Here is a 24315-nt window from a genome sequence, read left to right as displayed (position 1 = left end):
AGTGAGTAAGATTCTAATAGTTTTATAATGATTATGTAATCAATTGAACTGCTTCTAAATTTAAACTATTATTGCTAATTAATAATAAAATATAAATTAATGTAAATTAATAATTATTATACAAATATAATTAAAATAAATTAAGAAATGTTAAATACAATTATAAAAAATAGATAATTAAAAAATAAAAAGATTAATTAATTACTTTAGATATAGCTTTAAACTGTTCATTTTATGAAGTTTTTCTAAAGATGTAGCAATATATTTAGCACCTGCTAATTTTAAATTATTGTCACTAATTAATTAATAAACAAAATAAAATAAAAAATATTTAATAAAAAAAATAATAAATATATTTATTAGAAATAACTTAAAGAAAAAACAAACTTTCACTAAATTTTATTTATATATTAATATTTTGACAAGTATATATATATACTTGTTACATATTGATCTATTAATTAATTTATATATTATAAATAATTTAAAAATAAAATAAAATTAATTAATTAAATACTCTAAATTTAAATCTACATTTAAATTCTTTTAAATTAGAAAAAATATTTTATAAACAATAATATTAATATTAAAATAATCAATTACTTAAGACCTAAATCTAATTATGTAAGACTTTAAGATTTTCCTAAGAATTATGCAAGATATTTTGCTGATTCTTCATTTAAATTATTTGAACTAACAAATAAATTAATTAATTAAATTAATTTTAAAAATGAAAAATGTAAAATATAAATAGTAAAAAAAATTATATCAAATATAAAAAAATAATGACTTAAGACCAAGAGCTAACTGAGTGAGATTCTAACAATTTTATAATGATTATGTAATCAATTAAACTGCTTCTAAATTTAAACCATTATTGCTAATTAATAATAAAATAAAATAATTTAAATTTCGAATAATAATACAAAAAAAAATGAAAGTAAATTAAGAAATATTAAAAATAAATTTAAAAAATAGATAAAATGTAAGAAAATTAAAAAATAAAAAGATTAATTAATTACAATAGATATAGTTTTAAACTACTCATTTGATGACATTTTTATAAAGATTTAGAAATTTATTTAACACCTTCTAATTTGAAATTATTCTGGCTAATTAATAATAAAATAAAATCAAAAAAGATTTAATAAAAAATAATAATAAATAAATAAGAAATAATTTAAAAGTAAATATAATAAAATTAATTCAATACTTTAAATTTAAAAATAGACTTGAGATATTCTAACACTTTTCTAAAGCATCAGCTATTTATTTAAGTTATTCATTTTGAATATTTTTGTTCCTGATTAATAAATAAATTAATAAATAAGTAAGTAAGTACGAGTTAGGTTTAATATTTAAACAAATAATAAAAATTGAAAAATATTATCTTTAAAAATGAGAAATTTCTAAGTATAATCATACATCATAAAAAATAATACTAAGAACTAATTGACTTTAAAATAGATAATATGATGATAATATTAAAATCTAAAAAAAGTTTATTTTCATTTTCCAATAAAAATTGAAAAATTTTGAATAAATTAACAATAAATTGTAAAATAAAAATGATAAAGGATTATTTATTTTAATTAGTAATTTTACTAAGCTAAATAAAATTTTGTTTTTATCTTAAGATACTATTTAACTCCAAATATTATAAATATTCGGTTTCTTGACATGTTTATTAAAAAAATAAAAAATTTTTTAAAAGTAGACTGACTCACTTACCCTTTTGCATACAATATAGTTTACTAAATTAAACAGATAAAATTAGAAAAAAATATTCTCATAAATTTGTGAGTGGGTAAGGTAAAAATTTAAAATAAATACCCTGTTTTTTTCCTAAATATTTTTTGTGTAAAAATTTAAATAATAAATAACACTTTTCAAAATATGAAAATAAAATAATGAATATTTTTAGGGAAAGAAAGATAGATTTTTAATATCAGAGGTACTAATTTTTATATTTAAGTTATTTCATTTTAAAATCTTAATTTACCCTTAAAATACTTAAGAATAATAAATTAATTTTCGTTTTAAATTTTATCTAAGTTTTTAGAACAAAAAATATGATTTTTTGTTAAATTTAATTTCTCATTTTCATTTCTGAATTTAAATAAAAAATAATTAAATTAAATTACCATAAATCAATTTCTATATTTTAGAAATTTTAAATATTGCTAAGATCTTCAAGTGAGAATACCTACAAAATATCCCTATTTTCTTAAGCTATTGAAAAATCGTTAATTTAATTGATAAGCTGAATAATTTAATCCTTTATTTAATTTTGAGATACCAAATCCACTTTATAACTTTAAAGTGTTCTAAGAGAATTAAGCATTTATTCCTTATAAACATTTTGTTTTTCAAGGTTTTCTTTTACAATTAGAGAAAATGCTTGATTTTAATTGTGAAAATCTTTGTATTAATTGAGTATGATATCTTTAAGTTTTTCTTTTTAGCAAATTCTATTGTATAAATCCAATGGATATTCAAAGCTATCGTATCTCATTTCAATATTCATTAATGAATCTTTTTCTTTCTTGTCAATCAGTAAATTAATTTCGTCTCTTAAAAGTTTGTAGAAAACTTAAACATTTTGAATGCTTTACTTTATTAATTCCTCTTTTTTAGGTATTTGCATAAGCTACTCATAGATCTCAGTGTCATCTAATATGGGCCATCCTTTAAATAAGGTTGATTAGTTGCTATCAAGTACTTATTTCAGAGGAAGAAATTTAAAAGTTTGTTCTGAAAGACAATATAGGCACCTGAGCATTTGTTGGTTAGAGTAGTTATCTACTTTCAAGATATCCAACCTTTGATTATGTAAGTTGCATTTTTAGTTATAATGTTTCATGATAAATAATTCATTTTAATCATAACCTAACATTTAGCAATTTTAAATTTGATCCATTTTATCTTTCTTAAAAACAGCTTTCTCTTTTTTTTCTTCAAAAAGATATTTTTTAATTAATTAATTAATTATTATAAGATTAAAAGAAGTTTTTTCCTTTTTAAATTAAAAAGAAAAAAATAAAAGTGTTTTATTTTATTTGAAATTAAATTTTGAATAATAAGAAACTGTCAGAATTTTATTTAATTAAAATAGATAGATAAGTGAAATAGAAAAATGAAAATGTTAATCAAACTAATAAATTCTTAATTAACAAAATCCAAATCTTCTATATTCTGAATTTCTTATTTTCTAGATATTTTAAGACTATTTCCATAGTTTTTAAAAATGAGTAGGATTGACAACAAAAAATATCAATAATATAAAAAAAACTATTCATCATATTAAAAAATGTAAATAATACTTTTATAAAAGTTATGAAATATAAAATTTTAACTTTAAGTTTTCCATTGGTATATTAATTTATAGAATTACTCAATTAAAATTAATTAAAATAAATATTCAATAAAAATTAATTAAAATAAAAGTGTAGCAAATAAAAAGATTTAGCTAATAAAAAAGAAGGAAAATAAAAAGTAATTAATGAGCTAAACCCATAATTTCGGAAATTACAAAGGTAAAAACTTTAAAAAATATAAAATTAAATTATTAAATAAAATGAAAGGTGAGGAAATAAATTAAATTGTGATTATATATTATTTGTAGACCAGTCTTGGCACTTATTGAATTGAATTGAATTTATAGAATTCGAATCCTGCAAATTCTACTCGTTTCTAGATATAATTAGAAAAATATTTAGCTATACAATAGATTGTCTTGATCTACTTACTTTTTAATAAATTTTTTTGTGGTAATAAGTATTTCATTTATATTATTATTCTATCATTAAAATTTTATTTCTACGAGTCTTCTGATCTTAAATACTTTTTATTTGATTCTTATTTTTTCTAAAAATAACAAACTTTTTTATTATTAAAACAATTATTTTAAATTTTTGTCTTGTTCTTAAGAATAAAATATTTTTAAGTTTTAGAAACATCTCAAAATGCATACTTAAATAAAAATTCTTAAATAATTATAAAATTACTTTAGGATTAGCACCTTTATATTTTTACAGTTGATTAATTCCCTTAATATTAGCAGTTTGTTATCAAGTCTAAAATTAAAAATTTTGCTTTAATAAATTTATAAAATATTAATTACTTGAATTTAAGTTCCAAAGATAATAATTTTGGCAAACCTGACAGACATTAACCAAATTTTAAGTATCCTTCATCACTTATATTTTAGTTACTTTAATTAAATTTATAATATTTATTTTTTTATTTTTATTTAAATATTATTCATAACTATCAATTAATTATTTTATTTAAATTTAAATTTACTAAAAAAATTTTTATTAAAATTAAAATTATAAATTTTATATTATGAGAAATTTGAATATAATCTAAATGCTCGTTAATTAAAGCATTTTTTTCTAAAATTTTTTTTCCATGATGGTGTGTTCATCTTATATGTAAAAAAAAATTAAATGAAGATTAAATGTTTGATAAATAAAACTATCAGGTAAGGTTCGAAACTTGCTTCAAAACCTTTTTTAATTTCTTTTTAATTATTTTTATTTATATTAAATAATATTTATTGTCTATGAAGTTTATATTTGTTACTCAAGAAATAATTATTTGAGAATAGCTTTTTTTGATTATAATACTTTTTTGTAATATTGCAACTGTAAATAAAAATGAATTAATATTTGTTTTAAATTTGGTGCTTATTTTTATTTTTCGACCTTGATAAAATTGTACATTTTATATACAAACATATTTTCTAGATCAAATAATTTGTTATTTTTAAATTTGAAGAAATTATTTGATTCTTCGTTGTGATTCAAATAATAAATCAATTTAAATTAATAGCCTTTTTCTACTATAAAATATTTTTTATTTTTATTTTATTAATTTAATTTGAATAGTTGCTTAAAAAATAAATTAGTCAAATTTACAATAAGCTAATTGATAATCTTGTGATGAGAATACAGCTACTTAAACACGTAGCAATACTAATTAAGCCTTAGTTTCCAATTTCATTAAAACTTTAAAAAAAAATAAATAAGTTTATTATAAAAATTATTTATATTAAAATATGTAATGGTAATTTAAATGATTTTGTTATTAATTTATAATTAAAAATTTACTCAATGTAAAGTTATAGACTAGTAAGATTCTTTTGATTGATTAACGCTAAACCAATAGATTTAGCTCCTTCATCACTGATTTTATTCTCACTTTTATTGTAGAAAATAAAAAAACTTTTAATTTTTAATTTAAAAAATTATAAAATGAAATATAGCTATCGCTAAAAAATTTAAATAAAGTTAGAGAAAGAAATTTACTATAATCCAAGTGTTAAAGATGTGATTAGATTACAATTACTTAAACTTACTGCTATACTTTATGTACCAATATCACCAATACAATTTTAGCTTTTATAAAACAAACATAAAGAATTAATTTTCTAAATATTTGTTGTTAAAAAATTAACCTAATCCATAATTCTAATTTAGTTAGATACATTAATGAATTTAATGATAAACTAATTAAATTAACTCCATCATCGCTTATTTTATTTTTTCTATTATTAAAAGGATGAGTTAATAAAATGACTCTTAAATTTTGCTTATTTAATAAACTAAAGAAATTCAGTAAAAATTTACTCTAATTATAAAATTAAGCTAACAACATTTTTGCATTTACACAGAGCTGTCGTAATTTCTTTCAAACTCTCAAAGTCTAGATTTTAATTACTATTATTGATAAAAATATTTCTAAAACAAAAGATATTTTAAATTTGCTTATTTTTATTGAATAAAATTAATCATATTATTTAAAACAAATTAAGAATTCTTAAATTACAATAAGTTTTTTAAAAATTTATTAATTAATTAAAAAATTAAATTAATTATTTCTCTCTAAAAACTTTCAATTTTTCGAATGTTTAATAAAAAAATAAATATACTTTGGAAATTTAATTCAATTTTGCTTTGATATCAAAAAATGATTAATTATTTTACAATAGATCAATTTCTAGATCTGAATGTGATGCTAAGTATGAGCTTAGAAACTAATAAATTAAAAAAAATAAATAAGTAAATTTAAAAAGAATTATTTGATCAATTACTTCATCTTTATCTTTGAATACTTATTTTTATATTATCATTTTTTATCTATATTAAATATTTTTTTAAGAAAACAAAAATTTAATTAATTATTAACTTAGACATTAAAATAAATTGAATTTTTTAATAAAAATGCAGTTTTATTATTATCATAAATAATAAAATTAATAAAAATGAACAAATCCATTTCAATAAATTTTTAAAAATCCTTGTTTGTACTTGAAATTAATTTTTTTTTCAAATATTCAAAAAATTAAATGATTGAATAAAATATGAAAGCAAAAAAAGGAAACTAAAGAAATATTCTTGAGAATCAACCCATTTCAAACGTAATAATTATTAACCATTTAAGTATATACAAAGCCACTTACAGATAAAATGTACAAAAAAATTAAAAATGTACATTTTTATGTTGGGAGTTTGTTTAAAATCTAAAATTTATGATTTATTTATTTATTATTTTTATATGTTTTAAATAAACATTATTGAATCTATTTTTGTAAAATAAATTTACATTTAAGAAATTCATTTAATTAAATTAGAAAATAATTTGATTTCAATAAAATAAATATTTTGTAAGAATTAAATAAAATTCTGGGAATAGCAATATAAAAAACTTTTTTTAAAGAATTTTTAATAAAATTGAATAAAATATGAAAGCAAAAAAAGGAAACTAAAGAAATATTCTTAAGAATCAACCCATTTCAAACGTAATAATTATTAACCATTTAAGTATATACAAAGCCACTTACAGATAAAATGTACAAAAAAATTAAAAATGTATATTTTTTATGTTGGGAGTTTGTTTAAAATCTAAAATTTATGATTTATTTATTTATTATTTTTATATGTTTTAAATAAATATTGTTGAATCTATTTTTGTAAAATAAATTTACATTTAAGGAATTCATTTAATTAAATTAGAAAATAATTTGTATTAAATAAAATATAAATTTTGTAAGAATTAAATAAAATTCTGGGAATAGCAATATAAAAAACTTTTTTTAAAGAATTTTTAATAAAATTGAATAAAATACATGAAACAAACTACAAAATAATAGTTTTCTAAATAAAATAAATGGAAATTAGTTTTTAAAGCTTATTTGTTTATTATAAAATTAATGATAATTATTTTTTCAATAGTCATTGATATTTAATTAGACTAATCTTTTTATTTTAAGTGCTTTTGTCTTATGTTCAATCTTTTCTCTCTTTGTCTTACATTCGCTATAAATTTAAATATTTTTTGTTTTATAAAAATTATAAATATTATTGATAAAAATAAACAATTTTCTTTTCAATAAAAATAAAAGACGAAAAATTTATAAAAATTAAAAAAAAGATAGGTAATTAATCAGTTTTAGATTATTTTAATAGCAAAAATATAAACATTAAATTATATAATTACTAAATGTTTAGAGTAAGCACCTTTATATTTTTACAGTTGAGAATATCTCTTGATTTTAATAGCTTCTCAGATTAGCTAAATATAAATGAAGATATTAATATATATATTTTATGCTATAGAAAATAATACCTAAATGAAAATTCTAAATTTAATAAGCTGGGCATCATATTAAGATATTCATTAAATTTTAAATATCCTTCATCACTAATATAGTTATCACTATTTATTTTATTTTTATTTTCATTAAAAATAAATCAAATTTTGCTTTAATTAATAAAAAATTAAAACTAACTTTTGAATTAAAATTTATTTTAAATACTTTTAATTTTTATTATAAAATTTAATATCTTTTTTGAATTTTTATAAGTTAAATATTTTATTAAGAAATATAAATAAATGTTAATACTATAAGCTAAGCTATAAAGATTCTAAATGAGTGCAAATACTCAAACTATTCGCTATGCTTAATATACCTATGTCATCAATTTTATTTCCTCTTTTTTATATTAAAAAATACTTCGCAATTTAAACATTAAATGTTGTTGTATTTTTACAATTATTTTTAAAGTAATCTATCAATAATATTTGTAAATAAAATTTTTTGAAATTTAGATAAATAAATTACTTTAACCATAATTCTAATTTAGTTAGACTCTTCAAGTTCTTTAAAGCTTCTCCAATTGATTATGCACCATCATTCCCTATTTCATTCTAGCTTTTATTATTAATTGTTTTTGTCAATTATAAATTCATGTTTTTAAATATTAGAATAATATTAATTTTAATTAATTAAATCTACTGTAAGATAAGTGCTAAGATTTTGATTTAAGTACTTTTACTCAAACCTCTAGCTATGCTAGAAACTCCTTGATTACCAATTTTATTCTCTCTTTTTAAAACACAAAATTTAGATCAAATTAATTTTTATTTTAATTTTTTGATAAGTTAATATAAGTAAAGAATAATTTTAATACTTTAGTTTAATCAAAAAATATCTTTTGAATAAAATAATAGTTAAAAATTTTTTTAATTTATCTCAAAAAATGGAGTAATTATTACTATAACTATAAATCAAGATAAATTAGTTTCTTAAATTCACTTAAAGCTTAACCTAATCCAATAGCTCCTTCATCACTAATTTTATTTTCACTTATATTAGATTAAAAATTTACTTAATATATTTTGCAAGTTTTTCAAACAAGTTTTTAAGAAAAGCTTGTAACTTCATAAATCAAAGATAGAAGTAAAAATATTTATTTTTGTTTGAATTTTATAAGTAAATGTACCTCAATCTAATATTCAAACTTATCAATTAATTGCCTAGACTTTGTAAGGAGTTGCAAAATGTTAATGTTTCCTCATCTTTAATCTTATTTTTTCTTGTATTTATTCAATTTTTAATATAAATTTTGTTTTTAAATTATTTTTTATTATCAACAAACAAATCAAATTTTTATATGCAAAATATTACCCTCTCTTTTTTATATTGTTGCTACATATAAAAAATAATTTTTTAAAAGACAAATTCAGTGGGGTATTTTTACATTTTAAAAATTATTTTTTATATTTATTTAATAAGAACGAATTAATTTTTACCCAAATAATAATTCTAATTATTAAATGCTTTTGACTTGACTGATAACCTCTACCAATTAAGATGCTAATTTTGAATCAATTTTGTTTCCACTTTTTAATGTAAAAAAATACAAATTAATAATTTTTTATAGTAAAATAAAATTTTCACTAAAAGTCTATCAATAATTATTTTAGCATTGTGCATTTTTTAAAGAAAACTCCTAAAATTTAAACTCCTGAAAGAGAGATTCTGTTATAACTACAAAAATTATTTAATAAATTAAATTAGAATTTAAAATATTCCTAACTATTTTTTAAAAAAATTTAGAAAGTTAATAAGAAACAGTTATAGAATGAAAAGTAAAATAGTTAAAAATTAATTTTGTTTACCTTAAATTGAGCTTTAAATTATCCATATTTTTAAATCCAGGTAAGTCTCCAAATAATAATTTTATTTGATCATCTTAAACATGCCAACAACTATTATAAAATATTTACTTTTTATAAAAGTTGAAAACAATAAAGTATTCATACGCAATATCTAAATTTAAAGTTTTGATTTCTGTGCATTCAGCAAATTTAGAAGATATTTAAACAATATCTTAATCACAATTAATATGTTCACTTTTATATTCCAAAAAGTAATTAAATTTCATTTATTTTAAACAGCAAATAAAAATAAAAAGATTTTTAATTCTTACTAAAGCTCAAAATTAACATGGATTAAAGTCTTAGAGTTAGCTTTAAGAAACTTTTTACAAATAAAAAGTAATATTTAAATGATCATTAAATCAAAATTATGAATACATCTTCAATTTTGTTAAAGATACTTTCTTATTATTCCATTCTTTTTTTTTTCTCACTAATTTGATTAGTTTTTAATCTTAAATTAAAAAAGTAATTATACAATGTTAAATTTAATTAATTTATTTAAAGATACTTTTTACATATTAATTTATACTACAATTTTTATTTATTTTATATTTTATTACCACTCAAAAAGAATAATTAAAAGAATAAAATATAAATTTTAAATGATGTCAAATAAATGATCAATTTTTATATAAATTTGATAAACTTATAGCAAAATACTTATTTAAATCTTATTTTATAAAATTATATTTTTTGAAAAATTTTGGTTTTAAAATTATTTTTTCTCTACAAACAAATTAATTAATTAACAAATTTAATTTTTAATCACATTTATTATTTATTTTTTGTTTAAATTATGAACTTGGCTTACAAGTTACAGAGTTTTATTCTACTTTAAATAACGGAATAGAATTTTTATTTACTATTTTACAAATTGAAATATAAATTTTGATTAAATTATAATGTAAAACAATATTTATTAATTTTATCTACTAAACAATTATTTTCTAAAGGAGAAAGAATTATTTTAACTAGAATGGCAATAATATACTCAAAATTAATTTTAAGAGATGCTTTATGAAACTGAAAAAAATTTAAAAGTGTAGATTTTGAAGTGCAAAAGAGAAATGGTTGGTTTTCTCCTAATTCAAAATATCAAATATATAAGATGTTATTATTAGTATAGATAATTAATATTGAAAATTGTTAAGAGGTAAAACAAAAATAGAGGAATAAAAAGATATTTAAAAAGATTTATAAAATTAAATCGGTATGAAAAGAGAATTAAAGTACTTGAATATAAAATAGTATTGCTAGATTCAAAATTTATTTCGATAATATTCAATAAAAAAAAGCTTTATTAACTTTTTTCTGTAAATTAATCATTTCTCTTTAGAAAAAAAAAGAAAATCTCTTAATAAATCTATATAATCATAGAATAAGAAAAAAACATCAATAATCTTAGTGTATTTGTAGATGAATTCAGTAGCAATTATAAGAATGCATTAAATTTCCTTAAATATTAACAAATTAAACTTAAGTAATTAACTTCAAATATTAAAAATGAGCTATTTTAATCATTCATTATATTTTATAAAAATCTTAAAATCAGATTAGATAGAAGATGAATGATCAATTTTTAAATTTAGTCTCAAAGTCAAAATAAAAAATACATTGATTAAAATAATTAAAATATTTCTTAAACAATAAAAAAACAACAAAATCTATTGAAGAGTAAAAAAAGACAGAGTAAAAAATAAACTCTCTTAAAGAATTTATTAAAATCACTCACTTTATGGTACTAAAGATAAGGAAGAAAAGAGATTTACATTTTAAAAATAATATATTTTAGAAGATCAAGAAGAGGATTTAAAAAATTAAAAAGAGGAAAAACTAGATAGAAAACATAAAAGTTACTTTATAAGTTTTTAATAGCATAAATTTAATTAGTTATCATATTGTTAAAATTAAAAATTATTAAATATGAAAAAACAAACAAAACCAATTCAGTATAATGGAAGAATAAATATTAAAATAAGAAAAAAGATATTAATTAAATAGCAAAATAAAAAGTGAAACACTATTTATTTAAATTTTTAAAATAATTTTTAATTCAAAATTAATGATATTTAGTTAGTTATTTATTGCTATTTGCTGCATATTTTTTCTGTCGCTAAGAAGCTACAAGTAAAATATAAATAAAAAATAAATCAATTTACTAATTTTTAATTTTTATGTTATTTTATTTTAATAATTTATTTGTTTACTTTTTAATTTTAAGTAAATTATTTTAATTTTAATTTAATTTTATTGAAATTAAAAATTATTTTTAATTTTTAAAAAAAGCTAAAATTAATTAAAAATTTAATAGAAAAATGATAAAGATTGGTATAAATTAAAATTATTAATATTATTAATTAATTAATTAAATTCTATTATATAATTATTTATTTTTATATAAATAATTTTCAAATGAATCAGCCATTCAAAAAAATAGTGATATCAACGGATTTTCGGATTTAAAATTTAGAAATGGATTTTATTGGATTAAATGAGGCGATCTATTAGCTAGCTATATATGCACAAATTTAGTATTAAATAAAAAAAATATTTGCTTTATAAAGATAGATAGATAGATAGATAGATAAATAGATAAATAGATAAATATGTTTGAAAAATGTGTTTAATCTTTGTATGATCAAAGATAAGGTATTTTTAAAATGAAAAAAATAAATATTCTAACAAAAAAACATGATAGGATTAATTAGCCTATACCTTATTGATATTGAATTTATTAAAAGGAAACATAATAAAAACAAAAAATATTCTTTAATTCATTATAATTAATTAATAATTTTGTTAATTTAATTAAATTAATAGGGAAAAGAATAATTAATTAAAGCTTAGAAAAATAAGGTAGATCTAATGGAGTAAATCAGCTAAAATTAGTAGCAACTTCAAATGACAAAGTTAAAGCTACTTCAGCATATCCAAAATAGGTAGAAAATCAGATAGATGTATGCAGATAAGGGTATTTAAATGCTTCAAAAACAAGAGTTGCTTTGTAAATTGCATTTTTTTAATTTACATAATTATTTTATGATAATAAACTATCTGAGTATCATTTTTTTAAATTTAAGGCCTACTATAAATTTAAAGCCATAAATCAAATTATTTTTAAGTATAAGTAGCATTAATCATTATTTATTCTAAAAATCCCAAAAGTTTCTGAAATTAATGAACCTACATTGAGTAAAATCTAGAATATGGTTTACAAAGAAATGAAGAGCGAATTATCGCAAAAAGGATATGATGAATTTAGATTTTTAGGGTAAGGAGCTCAAGGATTAGTCGTATTAGCAAAGGAAAAATCAACTAACAAGAGGTATGCTATCAAAGGAATTAATATTAAAGATTCAAAGGACAATGTTGATCAAGTTATTTTAGGTTAAGTTTAGCAAGAAATTAAAATGCTCAATTAATGCAAGGGCTCTCCTTATGTAGTCAATCTTCTACATTAGATAGAGGGAAATGATTTTATTTTCCTAGTTCTCACTGAATGTTTAGGTATAAATCATTACCTTCAAAAGCTATATGACATCCATCCATCTATTTATGTATGCATTAATTAAATGGAATATTTTGATAAAAAATAGGAACTCTGAATGAAATTATGAAGAATACCTAAAATGAAAGATTGAATGAGTTATCAGCTATTAAATACGCAAAGGATATTGCAGAGGGTCTTTACTTTATCCACTCTAAGAAAGGCTTAGTTAATGATCTGAAGATGGATAATATCCTAATTGATTACAATGGAAACGCAGTTGTTTGTATACCTTTATTAAGCTTAGATTAATATCATTCGAATAAATAAATAAATAAAATTAATTAGCTGACTTTGGATTAGCTTATAATCTCCCCTAATAATCTGGATATGCTATTGATGAATATGTAAAGTTCTTTTTACATCTCTAAAAAAAGAAATGAAGCTAGCTATAGTGCTTATTTATATTTATAATAATTAATTCATCCAAAGAAAGGAAACATTTTATGTCAAGCTCCAGAATGTTATGATTCCTCAAAATTTGATACTTACTCTAAGGAATACATAAAATTAGGAATAGCTGTAAAGAAATAACCAAGTCAAAGAGTATTTATTGATAAATCTTTATAATTATTTTCAAAATTTATTATGTTAATTTTAAGAGCGAAGCATGTTCTTTAGGTAATTTATTGAAATATACCATGAATCATTCATGAGATTATAAATTTCTCTCATTAAAATGCCTTTCTTGAATTAATAGGTTATTTGATATACACAATGATTTCAGGATTCTAAGCGAATTTGGTTTTTAGCAAGCACCAACCTTTGCAATATAATGCAGACTTCTAAAATTTCAATTATGAGAAATAACTTAGATACATAATTGATGGATTGACAAAATTCATTCCAAGAGAAAGGTTAAAGGTTAAAGAAGTTTTAATAATATTAAAAGGAATTGTTTCTTTAGAATTTGACTTAGACAGCAAATTTATTGAAGTAATCGATGATGCAGCAGCTCAGTAACACATCAGATAGTTTAGATAAGACATTGAATATGTTCAAGGTTTGGAGAATAAGTTTTACCCAATCATGTACTTTTTTAATTCTTTTTAACTAAATTAAATAAATATTTTTATAGTAAAAACGAAAAGGAATTAGCCTAATATCTCAATTCATAGATTGATGCTTAAAAATAAAAACATGTTGATTCTTTCTATTATTTAATATAAAATATTTGTTTATTCTTCTTGAATTTTTAATGAAAATTAGGAGGCAGTTATTAGTGAGTTATAATAAAAAATAAAGGAAATGTAACAAATAATCGATGATTTGTTAAATCAATAGGAGAAATAGGGAAATTAAAAATAGAATATTTAACCTTTTATTTCAAATTAATAAGCAAATTCTTAATAGGTTTTCTAGAAATAGCCAGAATTAGGTCATCAAGATTAAATCTAGAAGCAAAAAACAGAAAAAAAATAAGACATTCAGAATTATTAGCAAAATCAAGAGCAAATAAAGATTGATTAATAAGCTAGCAATTAATCTACCAAGTAATTTATTTATATTCATCAGCTTCTATGTATGAAGAAACAATAAAATACTTGATTTTTATGACTGGAAATAAAACTGGCAATTTTTATTACATCTTGAAAATTGAAATCTTAATTAAATAAGTTTAATTTAAAAAATAAAATAGCTTTTACCTGATGCAAAAAAAAAAAAAAAAACAAATAGCATTTATTTTTCAATTAATTCGCTATTCCTATTCAAGAATTAGTTATTTGTAATCTAAAAAAGGAAATTCTAAAGAATACTTTACAGTTATTATATTTAATCATTAATTAATTAATTAATTCAGCACTGAAATTTTTGTTTTGATAATTTAAAAGAGCTTACAATTTTTTTAAACGTTAAATTATTTTAAATTAGTGCCTAAAATTCTAAGATAAAAGTTTACTAAAAAGGCCATACTGTCCTTAAAGAATATTTTTTTGCTTAAATAATCTTTATTAGAAGAGTATTTTGATTTCTATTATTTATTAAATAGGAAGTATTTGACTCAATTATGATTATGGTTAATAAATTATTGATCCCTTTTTTGTAATAAATAATACAATACAGCAAGTACTTTCCAAACCTTTCTGATTATTTTTAAAATCTAATACTTATTCTTCATATACAAAAATAGAGGGTAATATTTTTACTTTTTGGTAATTATTCAAAATAAATGTTAATATTAATCTTTAAATATATAAATAAATAAATAGATAGTACGATTTTTTATTTTCTACTCATTTCAATGAATTAACTAATCACTTTCAAATTCAAAATAGCCTGTAAATTTTGAATAATTTTCACAGTTTAGTGCAATTTCTATTCAGATATGCTCAACTACCTTTATATATTAAAATAGATAGTATTTTATTACCTTTTATTTTAGATTTTAAATTCTCTAATATTTTTTAATAAAAGGGAGTAATTAATAAATACGATTCAAATCTTTTACTTAGAATCAAAGATGCTCAATTAATTAATTAATTTAAATATTCAAAAAGTGGGTAATAAATAAATATGATTGAAATATTTTACTTAGACTCTAAGATGCTCAATTAATTTAAATATTCAAAAAAGCTAGTAATAAATAAATATGATTGAAATATTTTACTTAGACTCTAAGATGCTCAATTAATTAATTTAAATATTCAAAAAAGTGGGTAATAAATAAATTTGATTGAAATATTTTAGTTAGACTCTAAGATGCTCAATTAATTTAAATATTCAAAAAAGGTGGTAATAAATAAATATGATTGAAATATTTTAGTTAGACTCTAAGATGGTCAATTAATTAATTACTTAAAAAATAAAAAATAGTTAGTAATATATATGATTAAAATAATTCGATTAATTTTTGATAAATAAATTTATATGAAAATAGCTGGTAAATAACTAAATAAATATATTGAAGGATTAAGATAATCAACTAATTTTGACATAAAAACAGGGTGTAATTAATTATTTAAAATAAAGATTTTTATGACAAATTGATGAACTATTTAACTAAAAATAAATAAAAAGTTAGTAAATTTTAGAAATTTAAAAGATTTAAATAAATGGATGAGGATTAATAATTTATTTAATAAAACATAAACAAAAGCGAGTAATTAATATTTTACAAAAAATTAGTTATAAAATAAAAATATTAAATTAATTAATTAATAAATAACTAAAATAAATTTAGCTGGTATTAATTACATTTCAATAAATTGATTTGATGAAAACAGAATGAAATAACTATATAAAATAATTAATTAATTAATCTATCATTTTTAAATTAAATTAGCAGGTAACAATTATTTTTCTAAAATATATGGTTTATTCATTCATTTATTTATTACAAACAATTTAAAAAAATAGGAAGTAATTTCATAAAATTTACTTGATTTTGAATATTTTGCTATAAGCTATTATTAAAATAAATGCAGGGAGTAATTTTAGTTTATTTTGTTGAGAAGATTCTGAATTAGCTTTAATTTGTTTAACAAATAGATGGTAAAATTTTCATACAATTTTTTATCAAAAAAGTTTACTCTAATTTAACATAAAATAGGATGTAATTAATTTTGGTTTGCAAAAAGTAGATTCTTATCAAACTTTAAATTGGAAATAGAGGGTACATTTAATCTTTCTTTCTTTATTCCTTGCTTACTTCTTTATTTATTTAATTGCTTAATTAATTTGATTTTGAAAATGTGTTCAATAAAAATATTAAATTAAAATGAATATCTAAAATAGAAAGTAATAAAAGATGATTATTGATTGATTTAAAAATATGTCTAAACAAACTATCATTAAAAAAGGATGTAAAAATAACTGAAACTGCAATAAAAGAAAACATAATTTAATTTTCAATATAGATGGTAATTTTTTTGAGTAGCTTTTGGTCAGATAATTAATACACAGTCTATAAATTTAAAATAAAATAGGGAGTAATTACTTATTTTGAGTTGATATAGATATTAAACAAATTTCATATTAAAATAGATAGTAAATGTTTTGAGATAGTTTCATTTAAAAAGTTAACTCTTTTGATTCTAATATAATAATGAACGAATAGATACATCACGTAAAATAATTGACTAATTTTATAGAAGAAGATTAAAAAACATATATTTTACTCATAGAAAGGAGTAATTAATATTTAAGGAAAATAAATTTAAATAAATGAATGAATGCTTAAAAATAGTCAGTAACATTTAACACATATTTAATTTAAAATTTAAATAATTTCAGAAACTATGGCTGATTTATTCTTTGATATAAATAAATGAATAGCTAGTAATAAATAAATACTAAATCACTTTTTATAAGAAGAACTTCAATCAACAAAAAAATGCTAAAAAATAGGAAGTAAAAAATTTTAGTTAATAAATAAATAAATAATTAAATATATTAATTTATTAATTAGTTAGTTAATCCAAATAAATTTTAAATATTTTTACTTCAACAATTATTTTTGCTTTAACTATTTTATTTTAAAATAGCATGTAAAATATTTGAGACAGTGCATTTATCATATGATTTTACAACAAAACGTTAAAATTAAATCTCTAAATAGGAAGTATTTAATTAAAGCTTATAAATTTATGATTTGATTAAATTACTGAAAAAGCATAAATAAATTAATAAAAATAGAATGTACCATAAATATTCTCAATTATTTTGCTTATCAAAGTTCTAATAAATATATTTAAATCAAAATATTAGGTAAATTTATTTTAGATTATTTAGTTTTTATTTATTATTTTACTATTTTTTCTTTCTAAAATAGTAAGTAATTTTTATCATTAAATTCTATCATAAAATCTTAAAATTTGTTGAATCTATCTATTTAACAGTCCATAATATTTGATTATTATTTATTATGAAAATATTCTTATTTATCTTTTATTAAAATAGAAAAGAGTAAAAGCTTAAAATTACCTAAATTAGTTTTTGTTTAATTGACTTTAATAATTTAAATAGCCTCCTGTAAAACTTTAATTTTTCTAATACTTAAATTAAAAAAACAATTTAAACTTTAAAAAGTGGAACGTAACTAATATAAATTTGACATATTTATATTGACTGTGACTCATTGATAAATAAATTTGAAATAGCTTTATGTAATAAAGTAGTTTGCTAGTTAGATCAAGAATATTGAAATAATTTAATTCTAAATTAGGTAAACATTTATTTGCTAACAGAAATAAATATGTTTATGATGAATAACTTTCATATTAAATAGCGGGTAATATTTTTATTTTATCTAATAATTTGGTTGTTAATTAATCTATTTTTATTTTTAAACAGAAAGTAATATTTAAAATAGCTTGCTAATTCTTATTTAGGTCTTAATAGCTTATTTAACTTTATAAAAAAATAAAATAAATAAATAGAGCGTATTCATTTTCTATTTATTTTTATGGAAGTTAAGTTATTCTTTTAATTTGAAAATAGCTCGTAATATCTTTGAAAGGTGCCACAAGAAATAATTAATTAATAAATTTGCTAAATTCTAAAAATAGATTGTAAAATAAAAATTTTACAAATAACCAAAAGAATTTAAAAAATAAATTTTATTATTTAAATAGATTGTAAGCATTCAATTTATTATAATTTATTAAAGATACTTAATAAATTTTTAATTATCAAAAAGGCAGTAATATTAATTAAACGCTTTTAAAGAAGAACATCTATACATATATACATACAACTTTATAATCCTATTAGTGGGTAGTCTTTTATTTAGAATCTATTCAAATATTTATTTAATACCAGGATCAATTAATTAATTTATTAATTAATTTTTTTATACAAAATAGAAAGTAAGTATCTTTTTTGAGTCAATTAAGTCTCGAAAATTCTTGATTGATTAACTTATTTATTTATTAATAAATTATTAACCTATCAATTAATTTTCTAAATCTTTCTAGGCAGTAAAATTTTGATTGGCTTCTAGTTGAGACATTTTAGTTAAACTTATTTATTTTCATAAATAGAGTGTAATTTACAAATTAACATTGAAGATTTCAGATTTCAACAAAAAAATTAATTTTGAATCGAAATAAATAGCTAGTCAGATTTTTAATTTTATACTTCCAAAAAAAAACATTTTCTTTTAAATAAAAAAAAGTCCGTAAAATTTTTGTAGAGTTATTCAAAGATAACTAATCAGTGCTAAAATTTAAAATAGATATGAGTAATATTATTAAATGGGTTTAAATAGAAGATAATAAATCAATATAAAAATAGCACAGAGTATTATTTTATTTGAGTTTTATTTATAAGATTCAAAATTAAATAAAGCAAACTAACTAAATCTAATATTCTAAACAGCAAAGAGTAATTAATATCTTTTAATTATTTTATATTAAAATAAAATATTAAGTTTATTTTATTAATATAAATAGTGAAATGTAATATTCTAAAAGATTTAAGATTAATTCAGATGCTCATATAACTGAATTTAATATTCATAAAGGAAGTAAAGATTATAAATAAATAAATAATTAAATTTTAGAGAGTACTAAAATGAATTTAATTTAAAAAAGGGAGTAATTATAAAATATTTAAGAGGACTTTTCATTAAAATAGCTAAAAATATATTAAAATTCAATAAGATTGTAAATTAATTTTTAGAAAAAATATTTAAGAAATATTTAATAAATTAAATTTAAATATAGCAAGTAAACAATAATGATTATTAAATAAGGAAGAATATCAAAACAAATAAACTATTTATTTATTTAAATATAAAGTTGGTAGGAATTTTTAAGGATTCACAACTTTGATAACCTATTTCTTAAATATTCTTAATTATTAGCGAGTAACTTTATAAGATATTTATTTAAACTATGATGGATGATTCATTTATGCAAACAAATAAAAAATATATTAAATAGGATGTAACATTTTTGATAAAATTTGAAGATGAATGAATTCTAAAACTATATTGATGATTTATTATAATAGCATGTAAGCTCAGCGAAAACTCGACTCTTATTGGAACTAAAATAAGGATTTTTATTTTAAAATTAAAAATAATTAATTAGTCTGTAAAAATTACATTTATTAATTAATTAAGAGAGACACAAAAAAAAAAAATGCAAATAAATACATTTCCATAAAATAAATAAATAGTGAGTATAAAAAATTAAATTTTCATCAAATTTAAAAAAGTTATTAAATTCAAACTTTAATAAAAAACAGCTGGTAACATTTGAAGATAGAGTCAATCAAATTCATTCATTCTATCTGATAATATAAAAGAGAGTAAGACTATTTATTTACTTTGAAAAATGTATTTATTTATTTACAAATTGAGTTAAGTAAACCCAACTAAAATCAGCAAATATAATTAATATTCAGAAATTTTTTTTTTTAAATTGTAGGTTTGTTTATTTCTTTTTAAATATAAAATTAAACAAATAAGTAAATTTTAAAGGCATAATTAAATTATTAAATAATAAAAAAAATTTAGTTAGAGAAGCAAACAGACAAGGGATGTGCTCTAAGAATCAACTTGATAACTTTTAGGATGAATCATATGATATGGATTAAATAGAGACACAACTTAATTTATAATGACATAAATATAAAAAAGTTATAATGTATAAAAAATATATGTAATAAATTAATATTCTTATGTATTTGTTTATTTATTTATTTATATATTTTTATATCTTGTAAACTTTATTTAACTAATTTTTTTTTTTTTTTAAATGCATTCAAACCATTTTCTATATTAAATTTGATTCTATTTAAATTTATCTGCTAATTCAAATAATATTTAAAATTAAAGAAGAAAAAAATTAATATATTTAAAATCTAGTTTATTGAAGTGTAGAAAAAATGTGTAGGAATAATTAAGAATATATATTATAAAATTTATTATTTATTTGAATAAAATTAAATAAAACAATATTTTATTTCTAATAAACTCATCATTCATTATTAATTAAATGTTTTTTTATCTAAATAAATCAATTATAAAATTAATATTTATTTTAAATCTATTTATTTAATTTTTAAAAATTAAAGTATGAAATAAATATTCAATCATTCATTTTTTAAATTTTTAGTTGCTTAATGATATTAATTTATTTATATTAGATTTTAATTAATTTTTACTCTTCTTTTAAATAAAATATTATAATGCTATTCCTGCATTTATAAATTATAAATATATTTTTTTTCTAAATCTTAACTATTTTCATAATTGTAAAAAATCATCATTTCAAAAATAATTTTGAGTGAGTTAATAACTTAAGGAATTAAGGTATAAAACTTAATTAAAAGATTTATTTTTAATTAAAAAATAAAAAATTATTTGAATTTACAAAAAGCTAATTCCCAGCTTTTAAAGTTGTAAGCACCTGCTCAAGCCTGCTGAGATATTAGATAATCCTTTATCGTTAATTTAATTTAGGCTTTTTTTAAAAAAAGATGATAATATCCTTTATTAAATTATTATACATTAAATGCTTGTTTTTTTTAATTTTTGATAATGTTAAAATTCTATTTATTCAATTTTAATTTAAAATGATCTAAAAGATTGTCATAAATTAAAAATGTTTAATTATACTATAAGGAGAGTTATAAATTTAGAAGATTCTTCAAATTTCCTAAGTTTAAACTTACTGTTTCGGCTCCTTCATCTCCAATTAAATTATTGCTTTTTTTAATACAAAAAACATTTATCATAATAAAGAATATCAAATTTTTTATTTATAACATTTTAATCAAATATATATTATTATGTATTTTATTATGGCCCTACATATTTTAAACTATTATTTTTAATTCTTTGTGGTAATTTAGTTAGAATAATTAATTTTTCACAAAATATAATTACAATTAAATAGATTGTGCCGCATACAAACGAAATTACAAATTAAATTCGTATAAATTATTTTCAAAAAATTATTTTTTTAATGTTAAAATAATAACAAATTTCAAATTAAAAACATGAATTATACAAAAATTTATTATGGGAATTAGTTTATTTACTTATTAAGTATTGAATGATTAATTATTTTAATTTATTAAGTAATATCAATAAGTTTCCTAATAGTATATAACTAATCTTTTAATTTTAAGTGCCTTTTACTTATGCTTGGTAATATAATTATCAGATTTTGACATACTAAATTTATTTAATTTTTGTTAATTACTAACAAAGAAAAAATAGAATAAAATAATTTGATTTAAATCAAGCATATCAAAATAGTTTAATAAATTAATTAATTAATGATTTTTAAAGATAATTTTTTTTTATTAAAATTGAATTACTCAAAGTTCAGAAACAAGATTTTTATGTTTTTGCAATCAAATATATCTTTTGATTTGAGCAGTTTATCATCAAAGCTAATAAAATAAAAATATTAGCATAAATTTTATTTAAAATAAAATTTTACTTAAACCAGTACTCGAAAAATGATAATTTCTTTAAGACTAAAAGACTTTAATCAATCATTTAATACCCTTGATCATAAATATTAGTGTCTCTTTAAATTTAATAATATTTATTTTATGAAGCAAATAAATAAATAAATAATAAATTAATATAAAAAACTAAATTTTATTTTCTATTTAATGAAGTTCTCAAATATTATTGCTAAAATTTTCAATTAAGCAACCCATTTTTAAAAGATAATAATTAATTAATCACTTAATTTTAATTAATAAATTTACAATAAGCTAAGAGTTAATTTTGTAATTTACGTGCACTAACTCAAACCTTCTGCAATACTAAATGCTCCTGCATTTCCAATATTATTTTAGCTGTTTGAGAATATAATAAATTAATTAATAAAATATTTAATATTAGCTAATAATAAATTAATCTCAAATAAATTTTTACTCTAGTATTAATTCTAAATCTGTTAGATTTTTCAAGTTACTTAAACCTTAGCCTATTGTATATGCTCCTTCTTCTCCTATTTAATTATTCCTTTTCCGATTATCAATTAAAATAAATTATATTGTAAATCACCATTTTAATAATAATTTTGAGTGAGTTAATAAATTAAGAAATTAAGGTAATAAACTTAATTAAAAGATTTATTTTTAATTTTTAAATAAAAAACTATTTGTATTTACAAAAAGCTAATTCCGAGCTTTTAAAGTTGTAAGCACCTGCTCAAGCCTGCTGAGATATTAGATATTCCTTTATCGTTAATTTAATTTAGGCTTTATTAGAGAAAAATGATAAATATCTTTTATAAAAATTATAAAACAAACATGAATGTCTATTTAAAAAATTATTGATAATATTAAAATTTATAAATTAAATTTAATTGAAAATGAGATAAAAAAGATTGTTATAAAAATAAAAAATATTTAAATATACTATAAGTAGAGTTATAAATTAATTAGATTCTTCCAATTTGCTAAGTTCAAACATATTGTTTAGGATCCTTCATCTCCAATTTAATTTTCTCTTTTTTAGTTCAAAAAACATTTTAAAAATCTTATCTTAAAAGAAATATCTAATTAATATTTGAAATTTATTTTATATCTTAATTTAATTTATGTTTTTATTTTATAAACTAAAAATAAAATAACAATTTTGTATGAATTTGTTTTACTTATTTGATAAAATCTCAATTTATATTGTTTTTTTTTAAAAAAAATTATAATATTATCAAATAATTTTTTAAAATTAAATAATAATTAACATTTTACCCAATCCAAATCTAGAGATATTAAATATTGCTCAAAGTATTTACAGCCTCTACTAGTTAATATACTCCATCTGATTGAATATTATTTTTGCTTAAAAGAATTATTAATAACAATTTATTTCTTTTAAATAATCAAGAAATTAATTTACTTTAGATTTAGTTTAAGTTTTGTTAATTTTTTACAGTTTCTTATGTATTAACCCAAATAAAAAGCTCCTTCATATGAAATATTATTCTATCTAATTTATTTATTAATTAAATGAAATATTTTATTTAAAATATTTAAAAAGAAATTTTACAAAAAATTATTTTTTTTCTACAAAAAGAAAAAAATGAATTTCAAAAGTATTTTTATTAAAATGACTAAAATATATGTTTTTTGAAATAAATTCTACCTAAAATTTAGTTTGAGTGCACTCAGATTTTTAAAATGAGGTAAATCTTCAAATAATAATTATATTTGACTGTTTGACATATTCTTACCACTATTTGAAAAATATTGATATTTAATAAATTAATTGAGTTTAGTTATATCTAAATTTTCATTAATATTTTTACTCTAAATTCAAGGTTAAAGACTTAATTTCACTA

The 24315-nt window shown here is 17.8% G+C and overlaps 7 protein-coding genes across 7 annotated transcripts in view; 4 read left to right on the top strand and 3 right to left on the bottom strand. All coding sequences in view use genetic code 6, as the record gives it.

The window, feature by feature from the left end:
• Positions 1 to 2859: 2859 nt before the first annotated feature.
• Positions 2860 to 5470, bottom strand: TTHERM_001414130 (transmembrane protein, putative; the record flags this gene model as incomplete). The annotated part of the gene is made up of 2 exons (XM_012798949.1): positions 2860 to 3016; positions 4923 to 5470. 2 exons carry the CDS (start codon positions 5468 to 5470, stop codon positions 2860 to 2862), a joined length of 705 nt encoding a protein of 234 aa, XP_012654403.1.
• A 1761-nt stretch (positions 5471 to 7231) lies between these two features.
• On the bottom strand, positions 7232 to 9924 carry TTHERM_01414130 (tetratricopeptide repeat protein; the record flags this gene model as incomplete). The annotated part of the gene is made up of 14 exons (XM_001021477.2): positions 7232 to 7322; positions 7504 to 7578; positions 7633 to 7722; positions 7910 to 7999; positions 8129 to 8218; positions 8303 to 8392; positions 8563 to 8652; positions 8790 to 8882; positions 9100 to 9189; positions 9248 to 9337; positions 9469 to 9558; positions 9613 to 9702; positions 9780 to 9829; positions 9886 to 9924. The coding sequence occupies 14 exons, from the start codon at positions 9922 to 9924 to the stop codon at positions 7232 to 7234; spliced, it is 1158 nt and encodes a 385-aa protein (XP_001021477.2).
• A 1154-nt stretch (positions 9925 to 11078) lies between these two features.
• TTHERM_001414123 (hypothetical protein) lies at positions 11079 to 11576 on the top strand (the record flags this gene model as incomplete). Its single annotated transcript, XM_012798948.1, has 1 exon — positions 11079 to 11576. One exon carries the CDS (start codon positions 11079 to 11081, stop codon positions 11574 to 11576), a length of 498 nt encoding a protein of 165 aa, XP_012654402.1.
• Positions 11577 to 12201: 625 nt separating this feature from the next.
• On the top strand, positions 12202 to 14605 carry TTHERM_001414121 (kinase domain protein; the record flags this gene model as incomplete). The annotated part of the gene is made up of 9 exons (XM_012798947.1): positions 12202 to 12514; positions 12676 to 13017; positions 13107 to 13283; positions 13346 to 13404; positions 13490 to 13603; positions 13660 to 13678; positions 13758 to 14088; positions 14136 to 14199; positions 14267 to 14605. The coding sequence occupies 9 exons, from the start codon at positions 12202 to 12204 to the stop codon at positions 14603 to 14605; spliced, it is 1758 nt and encodes a 585-aa protein (XP_012654401.1).
• Positions 14606 to 15065: 460 nt separating this feature from the next.
• On the top strand, positions 15066 to 15963 carry TTHERM_01414120 (hypothetical protein; the record flags this gene model as incomplete). The annotated part of the gene is made up of 4 exons (XM_001021476.3): positions 15066 to 15074; positions 15191 to 15634; positions 15750 to 15874; positions 15936 to 15963. 4 exons carry the CDS (start codon positions 15066 to 15068, stop codon positions 15961 to 15963), a joined length of 606 nt encoding a protein of 201 aa, XP_001021476.3.
• A 3607-nt stretch (positions 15964 to 19570) lies between these two features.
• On the top strand, positions 19571 to 20262 carry TTHERM_001413120 (hypothetical protein; the record flags this gene model as incomplete). The annotated part of the gene is made up of 5 exons (XM_012798946.1): positions 19571 to 19662; positions 19723 to 19865; positions 19942 to 19944; positions 20012 to 20182; positions 20249 to 20262. The coding sequence occupies 5 exons, from the start codon at positions 19571 to 19573 to the stop codon at positions 20260 to 20262; spliced, it is 423 nt and encodes a 140-aa protein (XP_012654400.1).
• Positions 20263 to 22093: 1831 nt separating this feature from the next.
• Positions 22094 to 24315, bottom strand: part of TTHERM_01413110 (hypothetical protein) — a gene marked incomplete at both ends in the record, with an annotated part of 2343 nt that continues 121 nt past the window's right edge. Inside the window, 11 exons of the mRNA XM_001021474.3 lie at positions 22094 to 22184; positions 22331 to 22405; positions 22456 to 22545; positions 22733 to 22822; positions 22902 to 22991; positions 23141 to 23230; positions 23391 to 23480; positions 23726 to 23815; positions 23874 to 23963; positions 24120 to 24209; positions 24283 to 24315. The exon at positions 24283 to 24315 is cut by the window's right edge and continues 121 nt beyond it. Of these exons, the coding sequence (XP_001021474.3) occupies positions 22094 to 22184; positions 22331 to 22405; positions 22456 to 22545; positions 22733 to 22822; positions 22902 to 22991; positions 23141 to 23230; positions 23391 to 23480; positions 23726 to 23815; positions 23874 to 23963; positions 24120 to 24209; positions 24283 to 24315 (919 nt within the window). The remainder of the gene's footprint in view (positions 22185 to 22330; positions 22406 to 22455; positions 22546 to 22732; positions 22823 to 22901; positions 22992 to 23140; positions 23231 to 23390; positions 23481 to 23725; positions 23816 to 23873; positions 23964 to 24119; positions 24210 to 24282) is intronic.

Source organism: Tetrahymena thermophila (assembly GCF_000189635.1).
Source record: "Tetrahymena thermophila SB210 genomic scaffold scf_8254547, whole genome shotgun sequence".
Lineage (NCBI taxonomy): Eukaryota > Ciliophora > Oligohymenophorea > Hymenostomatida > Tetrahymenidae > Tetrahymena > Tetrahymena thermophila.
This window is presented reverse-complemented; position numbering and strand designations above follow the sequence as displayed.